The sequence below is a fragment of the Syngnathus leptorhynchus genome, chromosome 14, assembly GCF_054491065.1.
Source record: "Syngnathus leptorhynchus isolate UIUO chromosome 14, UIUO_Slep, whole genome shotgun sequence".
NCBI lineage: Eukaryota > Metazoa > Chordata > Actinopteri > Syngnathiformes > Syngnathidae > Syngnathus > Syngnathus leptorhynchus.
The window spans coordinates 4,444,009-4,455,074 of NC_141208.1; the positions used below are offsets into that span (position 1 = coordinate 4,444,009).

Genomic DNA, 11,066 nt, shown 5'->3' on the forward strand with positions numbered 1-11,066 from the left:
TGGCTTATATGTATATATTTTTAGAGTGCAACTGTCATTAAAACCATGCGCATAATACTTTAATGCATCATCTATTTCTGCATAGCTTTTGGGTAATTCAATTATAGTTGTCTCGGGCTCATGTTTGACGCACCAGCAACAGTCAGCTGTTTTTGCAGCGTATGTTGTTTACACTGACAGATGTCTTGACGAAATATACAGTGATGCATTCTTTTCCCTTGACCCTAACACGGCTGATTTCGTCAAAATATCAAATTCTTCAGAAAGTCTATGTATATCATTTCTTCATATAGAAAATACGCAGATAACATAAGTCATTATTCCAGTTCAATGAAGATGCTGTGTCATTGTCTGAAACAAAGTTTTTCAATCTCGGGGAAATTATTACATTTAATATTTGCCATGTTGGCTATTTCAATGTATTTTGTGATCAGTCAAAAGAGTCAAGAAATATATCAATATAAGAATTTAAAAAATAAATAAATAATGAGCCAACCCGTGGTTGCACTATATGAATTAATTAGCATTTTGCAGTAGTTCTGCACTTGCATAACCGCCAGGTAGGTTATCATGGTGGTTGTTGCGATTTTCACCACCGCCCCCCCCCTCCTCCTCCTCCTCCTCCTAAACTCCCACCCACCCGAATCCAATCACACCCTCCCCCATCTCAAGTACAATTACGTTATGGCTGACGTTTGAGCATGCGGAGGAGGGAGCAGCAGCACTAGTTTGGCTAGAGGAGAAGGAGGAGGACTCAACATTAGCTTCCCAATTGAAGGCGACCATCGAAGGCAGCGGATCGGGGCGCCGCCGTGCACAAGCCGAGCTCATTGTCTCCTGAGTCGGCCCGAAGCAGTCAGCCAGCCCGGTGTAGCTCACCGAGGGGGTCGTCGCTCCACAGTGGTAGGCGGTATTGTTGGGGAGGGAAAAAAGAACACCGCGGCTAAAGAAGACGAAGAAGGGAATATGCAAGACGGCCAAGTTTGAATATGAGCAAGAAGAGCGGCGTTTTGTTGCAATCTGCGGGCAACTATTGATGCTTGTGACGCGACCGTTGCCAACAGCAGCAGCAGCAGCAGCGGCGGCGGCGGCGGCGGCAGCAGCAGCACCACAATTGGCGCGGACTCCTTTTGTTCGTGAGCAGCAAATTCTGGTGGGCACGTTAGTGTTGCTACCTTGCTAACAACAACAACAACAAACATCCAACAAAGTCTCAGTCCGACACGCGTAAAATAGATGAATTTCCAATCCAGCGTCCCCGGGTCCGGTATCTCGCCGCAGTCCCAGCCAGCCATGTCCACCCCGGGCACCGTCCCGGCTCCGGTACCCCAGTCCATCCCGTCGCAGTTCGGATCCGGCTCATCCGCGAGTTCCGGTGCCGGCCAGTTCGGCTCCGGCACGGTGTCCGGCCAAGCGGCGCAGTCCGGGTCATCCGGCTCGCAGTTCGTGCTGTCCAACTCGGCCGCCATCCGGGCGGAAATCCACCGGTTCGAATCCGTCCACCCGAACATCTACGCCATCTACGACCTAATCGAGCGAATTGACGACTTGGCCCTACAGAACCAGATCCGTGAGCATGTGATCTCCATTGAAGGTGAGTGTGCTGCTTTCACTTCTTGGGGGGGTGACTTCCAGCTTCATTCATTCAAGTGAGGGCAACAAACATTGGGCCCACTAAAGCAGCACTTGCCAACCTTTATTGAGCCAAGACATATTTTACATTGGAAAAAAAAAAACTAAACAGAAATGCCACAAAAGTAGATTTGCATAATAATGGGTTGGATGCCGAAATAGTGTGCCTGGCTGGTAATCAATAAAATAGCTTCAAGCATTTTGGGTAAGTTTTGTGGGAACATCTGAAAGTACAGCGACACATCCACGGTGCAATTGTGAACAAAGTTTCCCTATGTTGTTATTTTGCTTGCGCTGAATTACGACCGTGAGCTCCTAACAAGACAGAATGCCGATAGCAAAGACTCGTGGGATATGTTGAACGCCCGCAACAATTATTTCACGAGTCTTTAAGGAAAATGCTGGCTTGGCATTTATTGATGCACTCGCCTTGCGAATGACAGGCCATCATTCCACAGAGTACTCCGTCTTATCCGTGTTTGACCTTTATTATCGTTATTATTAGACACTGTAACTTTTGTTTATACTGAGCCCTTGTGAACTCTGTTGCTAACCAAAACAGCAGCAACTAAGCAGCCACTCAGTTAAATTCAATGTGTACATGATATTCACAAGGATTCCAATCATCAAAATGGTGTTACATGATGTTTTCTAGCCATCTGTATTCCTGACTGATTCTGCAATGGTGTGTTTTGTCTAGTCTGCCCGCTTTTTGCTGTGTGCTACATTTCTCCGTTAAAGTCCTTTTAATTAAGGCTTTGAACTTCACTTGTAATGTACAAAGATAATATTCAACTAATGGTGGAAATGCAGTCACGTCATTGTTGTAATGTCTTTATATGATATTATTTCATAGAATTACGGTTACCCCTGGATTTATGTTTGGACTGCTGCTGTTTTTTTTGAAGCAAGTGGTATCGAATCTTGATGACTAAAAATGAGAATGAAAAACTCTGCAGTCAGTAACGTTGCCGAATTGCGTCACTGTCAAAGACGTCAGTTGGAAGCAGAGGGACAAGTATCATGTTCATAGCAACAATGGGAAAATATTGAAATCTAGATTTTAAACAGCAATCACATATTCCTTCCACATTTCCATCGCCTGTTTGCAGAAAATAGTTAATTGATATTCCTCACCATTCATTCAGGTACACACCAACGGGAATTACAGGTACTTTTGTGCAACCTGCATTAGCTTTGCACAATAGCTTTTTTTTTTTAACTTCAGAATGTGTCGGGCACCGTAACCCTGAGAGCCTTTGACGAGCAGGAAAAAGCGTCTGACTTGCCTTCACCTGCACAAGAAGAACTGCATCGCATCTCTTTTCTCCTTCATTCTCGCATCATTTCAGAGTCTGTTGCTAAGGAACCAAGCAGCGGATCATGTATTGAGTTGCAAAGTGAATAGAAATTGCAGCCTTTACAAAATGAATTCCTGTCCTACTAAGGTCTCCCTGTGGTTTTGTTTGTCAATAAGACCTTAATTTTCATTCAGCGACGCAATTCGTTTATTTCCCCTTCATTGTCGTTATTAGTATTCTGCATGCTTGTTGCATTTCCAAATGGCGGTCCCGGCGATGTACTGTTTTCACTCTCTCGCTCTCTCCTTTTTCCTTGTGTGTGTGTGTGTGACAAAGCTCTTGCAAATTACGCAAGATCATATTATAATTATGAATTCAACATAATATGCAGGAATAACCAGGTCGGGAAGTGGGCAAAATGGCAGCGCTAAACTACAGTGTGGGAGTACTAAGTGCTCCAAGATGATTCAGTGCTTTCACAGCTAATCAAAGTTTCTTGCGTAAGTGACCAAAAATGAAATCTGGATTGCTGGGAGTAAGAGTTGGAAAACAACGTTGTCATGAATATGCGTTGGCTAACGCACTTGACAGAAAACGTACTCACCTCTAAATGAATAGTGCAATGAAGAAAAATGGTTTCATTTTGTCACGAGAATTTGCCAAGTGTTTTGCGGTTACAGGTACTATAAGTCGAAAATGTTTTGGACAAACTTAAATTTACTTGGATTTTGAGATTAGCTTGTAAGCTAATACATATCATGTACGTCCATGACCTTAACGTACCATGGCTTGTGATTGGTTGACACAATTTGGACTCTACTAACCAAATTGCGATAACATTTGTTGATAATGTCATTTTATTTGTCTCGGAACAGGCCGCAGCTCGTAGCTTGGATGCCGCAAGTTAGCTTAGCACCTAGCATTCCCGTTGTAGTTCTCGAGCAGTGCGTCTCGACGATAAAACACAAGACTTTAAGGCAAATTGCCGGACAAGATGCTTTTCATTTCTGGTTTATATCTTTCTCCATATATTTAACTCTAAGTAGACGTTGACTTTAGAGCTCAGTTAATCAAGAAAATAGCAGTCTTTTGTGACTTCTTAATAGAGGGCGCAGATCGTTATAAGATTGTGAATGTGGTCAAACGTCCCTCGGCCCCTGCGCCTAATTACTTGCTACTGATTAGAATAAATTCACTTGTGTTGTATTGTGGACACAGTGATATTACTCAGAAAACAATAGTCAGCAGTAGTGGGCATGAGGAAAAACTGCAGGGTACACCCTGGGGTCTGTCAAAGTACACTTGAATAGAATACATAAAAATTAAAATTGGAGGACTCTGGAAAAATATCCTAAAAAAATCCAATAAATACAAATGACACCATAAATTGGAATGAACCGCTTGTATCAGAGTGCTAAAATCGGCGATGCTCAAAGTTGTCTTTCAACTTTGAAACCAGAGTAGTTGTTTGGACCTCAGCCAGGATCAGTCGTAGGTTCGCTTGCCGTTCTTCTGACTCTGCTGTGTAACGTTGCTTAAAATGAAAAGCGACATTCCCAAAACAGACGTTCTCCTGCTCAGTATTTGACAAGACATTGATCCAGTGACTAAAAGCAGCAAGAGCTTCATAATGAATGTGTCTCATGTGACTCAGAGGTCTGCAGCGCCACTGTCACGCTTTCATTAGATGTGAAGAAAGGCAGACAAATCCAAACACCCGACGACTCGCCCGCGTTGGCTCTTTGAAACGGGGATTGATATATTGTGAGCAGCTTTCTTATATCCACCTGGAGACATTTTCAAATGGGCGTTAGCATCTGAAAACCTAATTTGTTTAATCCTCCAATAAATACCCCCGGCATTGCATGTTTGGTTTATTTTCAGGAGTCAAGCAGATTCCCGTCATGACACATAGGCGGGCTCGACATATTCCACATTCTTAACGAGACGAAAAGTCAGGGGTGCGATTAGCTCGGACAGTTTCATTCATTATCTGACTAGGCTGACTCTTGAGGACAGGTCAATGGAGTTGTAAACAGAGGCTTGGACCCAAGGCCCGGAGGTCTCGGCTCGACCCTGAAGTGCTTCTTCCGCACACTGCAGCTTTGCCACATTCAATGTGTGACCCTGTCCTTTGCAGCAGAATGTCCTCCATTGTGCCGTGGAACAAAGACGCTCTCTCCCGTGGTGACGAACAGCTTATTTTTTGTGTGCGTTTTGAATGCCGAGGGGTCAGGACTGAGCTGTTTAGCTTATTTCTTGAGGACGATTTGGAGTACAGTGGTACAGTTGATATTGATTTGAGATAGATGTATCAAAATGTTGATCAACATTGAGCCAGCTAACATAAGTCTGCTTTTTCACTCCATGACTGTCAAATAACCGAAATAGACAGACTTAAATGTATCACGCGAGATCAGACCTTTGCCGGCTAGCTCGCTAAAGACCAACTTTTTACGAGCTAGCTAGCTCGATAAAGTAGACATAAAGTTCACGTTTTATTCGCACATTATCCCAAAAAAATAGAACATCTTGAGTGAGTGCTCCTGTTTGACAAATGCAAATGTCACAACCAGATGAATTAAAATATCACAACACACAGACAGCAGATCCAAATCAGTGTTTTGTTGACAAAAAAAATAAAAACATTAAACCAGCAACAGCACTAAACCAAGGTCAAAATTGTACGCCGCTGAGTACAGGCTTGTCTAATGGTGCAAATTCACATTTAATTTGGCTTTTTAAGGTTTGAATTCAACCTAGTCTGTGCTCTTTTCATCACTTGTTCTGACCGACTCTTTCAGCGCTTTGATCCACTAAAAGATTCTGTGACAATTTTCAAAAATAAAGCCCACAAAAGAGCATGGAAAGTAGTATCATGATTTAGCACACCTCTCGCGTTGAAGTGACCTTAGAAAGAGAACGAGGAATTGAATCATACATTTTATGTGGTCAGATCGAGAGCGTGCCTGAGAGCGCTTTGGATTCCTTTGGTTCCGAATAGTAAATACTAACAAGGATTGCGTTTCCACCGGCGAGTATCCAGTTGGCATTGGTCTAAATTTAAAGGTTCACAAATGACTGTGAACGTATGATAGTCCCGTTGATCCGCAGTTTGCATCGTGGTTACCATTAAAATGGTCTTTACATCGAGCAACCCCCGAGATACTCAATCACATTTCGACCCCACGCTTCTTTTTTTTTTTTTCTTCAAAAGTGTGCATCATCATCATCATCATCCTATCCTATGTCTGTTGGAAGTGCTCATGTTTCCTGCCAGTGGGGAAGGGCTGCAAACAGATGGCCAAGCGACTAGCGAGGAAGGGGTTTTTGGATCGCAGTGAGTGAGCAACAGATGGAAAGTCACATATGCCTCCAAGTCCCTTCATCCTGCCAGCAGTCCCGTGACAAGCTGTGGCAAGACTCTGCCCAGGTTGCTTAGGGAGAATAGGACGGAGAATCAAGTCTCCGTAGAATAGACGCGGTTATCTTAGGCCATTTTGTCTGCCTGAGATTTGACACGGGATGAAGGGGGCAAAACCAGTCCTCCGGTAATTGGGAAGACAAATCAAGCAGTTGGTCATATTACGGCAGCCTTCAAAATAAAAGCCAAACAAATAATACACGGACATAGATGCCTTGTTAGGTCTATATTATTAAATATAGTATGACTATTTCTCCCACAGAACGGGAAATAAAAATTTATGGCTACTCACCATAGCAGTGCAATCAATCATCAAAATAAAATACCTTCAAAGGCTGAGTAATATATTGTTTTTTTTTTCTTTGTTTTTTTTTATACAACCACGCTTCTCAAAGAGGCTCCGTGGCAAAAAAAAAATCAACATAATACTTATGTAACAGTGCTTGGAGAAGCAGTGATCTGGTTTTGGCTGTCTTCTTTTCCAGGACAATGTGTGGACTTTTTCCTCCACTGGAAAGAAAAACAAAACGACTGATCGAGAAAGTGTGACCTGTATATGAGCACGCTGGCTATATAAGAAAGAAGCCCAAAGAAGTGTGTCACTGAGAGCACGCGGACTATTTAAAGGATGCCGAGCTGTGGAAATTCAATGTAATTCCTTAATAGCTTAGGGACAAGTCACATTTTTTCCCTTTCTCTCGCTTCAAGGGCGTTTGTGAGCTTTAGTCTCTTCTTTCAGCTTGTTCTGTTGTTTTGTTTTTTTTGTCAGGGTTCGTGTTAAACAGAAGTCTTATCACCAAGGTCCTACATTCCTTTTGGCAGTGTCATTATTTGGATGGTGTCCTGACATGCTTTTGTGGCCTTCTGCTTACTACCTCAAACAACAAGCCAGCTGCTTTAACTATTGTTTTGTTTTTTTTTAAAGCTATTTTTTTCCCAGTCTCCATTAGCGAAAATGTTCAAACTGCTCACATTTCTTTTTGTTTACTCCAAAGAGGGTTTGTTTGATTCTCTGGGAATCATTGCAACGGGGACCCCCTGTTGCTGTTTACAGTATACCCCCAGTTTCCTGCACGGAAGAAGCAGAAGTTGTTCCACAGCTGAATCCCACTGGCCTTGACCCAGTGGTCATTTCTTGCGGTGGGACTATGTGAACTGTATGTTCTACAGCCCCCTCAAGGACTGCCGTCGTCGCTCTTCCGCTTTGGTTGGAACATTTAAAACAGAGCCGGCCGGGAGATTTACATTCTCTGGCACGCAGTGGCTGAATGTTTAGCCGTATGTGGCTTCTACACCAATAAACCATATTAGGCAGGGTACACGCTTAGTGATTTTAAACATTGCAAGGTTTTTGATTTTATTTAAAAATAATACGCTACAAACAGTAAGAGTAAAAAGTCTTCTCAAGTATCCAATCAATGCGTCCTTGATTTAAGCTAGCAGACAAGGACGACATCCGAGTATCCTGTTTATTCATCCGTATTTTCAATCGGAACAGTATTTGCTCCGATGACCTTTCACGAGATTACAAGGACTTAAGTACAAACGAGAACGCCAATTGAGCAACGGCAAGAAGAAAGCGAAGAAAGTTGGCTAACGTGTTTTTTTTGTTTTTTTTTTCAATCGACCGTTTTTCCAAGCTGATCAGTGAGGAGAAATCACTTTGAAGAAATTCTAAATAATAAAAGGCCTCGCGGCAGTGTCGCATGGCTTATTTACAGAGCAACATTTGTTCACGTTGCGACTGACTGTCGCGGTCCTCCAGGCGAACAGGCTTTGCTGGGCGTCGCTCAGGGCCCCGAGTTCACGCCGTCTCTAATGGCAGCGCGTTTGGATCTACTTCTTCTCACCGAGGAGATATGCGGCGGCGAAAAGAGCCTCGTCTTGGAACTCGAGTAAATACTCCACTGGAAGAATAATGACACCCTAGGACAGTGTGCCCATTCTGTCACCTAATATTCTCTCGATATAATATCCCGACATACGCGTTTTTGAGGTGACGACGTGCAAGTGTTGAGTGCTGTAATTCGTCAGTTTGGGAAAAAGGTTCAAACCAAACATGATACTCGAATGTTAACTAATCTCTGTGAAGATACTCGTACTACTAAATTGTAGCTTTTCACACATTTGGCTTGAAGAAACCCCCGTCCTCACCCAAAAAAAAAAGTGCCTCTCCGGATCTGGCACGCAAGTCGGGCTTTGGCCAAATACAAATTGGCCGCTAATGTAGGCCCGAGCTCATTGAAAGCCACATTGTGTCTCTTTACTCAACGCAACTCATCTTCCTGTGGTCTCTCCTCGTGCCAGTAAATAGAAGCCTACTTTCCAGTGCGCGGGCACCACTACTTTGAAAAGAAAATCCTTTTGGCTGTCACGCCGAGGCCCTGAAATCTCGCTTTTTTTTTTCCCCCTCTCTCCCCGTATCGGGAGAGACGTAGGGTCATTGAGCAAAAAAAGCCCTCGCGTGGGAAGCCCGCGGGACCCGTCCTTGTATCTGAAACGAGGATTCCATGTGGAGAGGCGTGGAAAAGGATTGTTAGGGGGGTTGAAGCTCCGCTGATGCAGATCTGCCTGGTGGACGGGTAGGCAGGGTGTTATGTAACACAAGTAGGTGGCGAGAGTAAGCTCTGTGTGGTGACTGTGTGTGCGCGTGTGTGTGTGTGTGTGTGTGTGTGTGTCTGCATGCAACGAGAGCTCCGTTTAAGGGTGGGGGGGAGGCTATGTTGATCTTGTGGCCAAAGACAGTCAAAACTCCGCCGGCGTTTAAGAAATAGTTTCTATCTGGTCTTTTTTTGATGCCTCCACAAAACGTTGGATCTGAATCTGATGCATTTTTTAATTGCGTTCTGAGTTTTGTGCCTTCGGGATGTTTAGGCCCAAGCTGCTGTTCTGGGTTTTGGTCTTGTGCTTGAGAAAAATCCAAAACAAGTGTTTTCATTTGCTTATCACTAAAAAGCTTAAAGATTAAAAATGATGTGGAGTTGGATTCATTGTTTTTCTTCTGATGTTGCAGTTTATGTTCCTTAAGCAAACCACAGTTTTGAATGCAGCTCTAGACCAACAACCAAAATTGGAAGACTCAGTCGACCCATAAATCTCACATTGGCTTTTACAAAGACCACATTTGTTTTGGTGTTTAACAACAACAGTGACTTTTTGTGTTCGCTCGCAGCTAGCTTTAGTAGCAATGTTGGAAAACACATTACTAAGTCAATTACATTCGACTTGATGATTCTAATCGAAACTATTTTCGATTAATTGAGTGTGAAAGACTACACGAAAAGGGGAAAAAAAATCACAAAATATGTTCCTACTGCTGTCCACTTTGAACACAGCACACATACGAAAATACTAGGCTACTAGTCGTTAGCTTATCCAAGAACATACATGCAGGGTAAAATTTTCGAGACGGCCAAGAATCGGTCCTTTGCTGACGTGCAATAGAATGTGGGGCAATGCTCAAACTCACCCCCAATTATCCTTTTTGTGTACCTCCCAATCTGAGATTCGAACCCAGAAACTCACAACGGTGAGTCAGACTTACCAACCACTATCACAGCCAATCCTAAATGCTTCACAGTGATGTATTTTTGTGGCAAGCCATAACATCCATTTGCTGCAGCGTTGATAGCGTTCAGGGTCACGGGTGACTGGAGCCCATCCCAGCTGACGGGTCAATCGCAAAGCACTTATAGAGACGCACAACCTTTCAGGCTTGCATTCATAGCAAGTCGCTCATCGTTTCTCCATGAAGGAAAATAAATCATCACTTCAACAATGACTGCTGCAGATGAAAGTGAAACTATACACGGAAAATAATAAGGAAAAAAACACACAAAAAAAGCAGCCAAGGATTCTTCTATTCATCACCTGAGAATTTGACATATTTTTTGACAGGATGTGAAGCTCCTCGCCATATGGAGGTGGTCTTCTCCCCGATGGCATTTTAGTGATGACTTCATGAATAATTCATAACATATTAGGAATATTATTCCGTCTCAGTTACCTTCATAAGTCGTCTGTCAAGTGTCAACAAAGAAAACCATTGGGAGACCAACTGGAGTCTTCAACTAATTAAAAAAAATAAAATAAAGTGGATGTCGAACTTGGGAATAGAAATAATTCATTGTTGTTCATTAGCTGCTGTGTTGGAATGCAGATTTTTTTTTAAAAATGGATATTTGGGTGAGATGCTGGTGGTTTTAAATTTACGTTTGACGAATACTAACTTGAGTTTCTCGTTTTTTTCCCCCTCTCTCGCTCTCTTTGCTGCCTGTGCCCCATCTTGATGAAATGCCATCATCACCTCACGGCCGCAGGTAAGCTCGACAAACACGCGCCTTTATGAACCCGCAGGCAGCCGCCGCATTTTTCTGTCTGAGAGCCGTGTAGGTTTTAACTCACGGCTCCCTACGTGGCTCGACGGCCCCGCTGATCCACCGCGTCTTTCTGCTCTCTGCTTCTAATCGCCCGCTGTTACGTATATTACGACCGACCATCATTGTCCGTATTTCCGAGGCTAATTTCTAGCCAATCGAAGCACTTTCTACTTTCACTCAATTCAACAACTTTAGCAAATTTTCAAACATCAAAGTTGCCCGACTGTAGAAGCAAAGCTTTTCTTTCCTCTTGCGGATTATAATAACAAGGAGTAATAATGTCCTACATTACAAAGTGCTCCGGAGCGTGGGCCATACGCTTTTTTTACA

General features: G+C 43.3%; 1 protein-coding gene across 2 annotated transcripts; it reads left to right on the top strand.

Annotated features, from left to right (window-relative positions):
* Positions 1-645: 645 nt before the first annotated feature.
* Positions 646-11,066, top strand: LOC147046129 (uncharacterized). 2 transcript variants are annotated; one of them, XM_085929631.1, is made up of 3 exons: positions 646-1,153; positions 1,237-1,594; positions 10,677-11,066. In XM_085929631.1, exons 1-3 carry the CDS (start codon positions 1,037-1,039, stop codon positions 10,703-10,705), a joined length of 504 nt encoding a protein of 167 aa, XP_085785757.1. In that variant the 5' UTR covers positions 646-1,036; the 3' UTR covers positions 10,706-11,066. The 2 variants fall into 2 exon arrangements, with proteins under 2 accessions (XP_085785757.1, XP_085785756.1); XM_085929630.1 differs by lacking the exon at positions 10,677-11,066 and adding an exon at positions 2,861-4,658.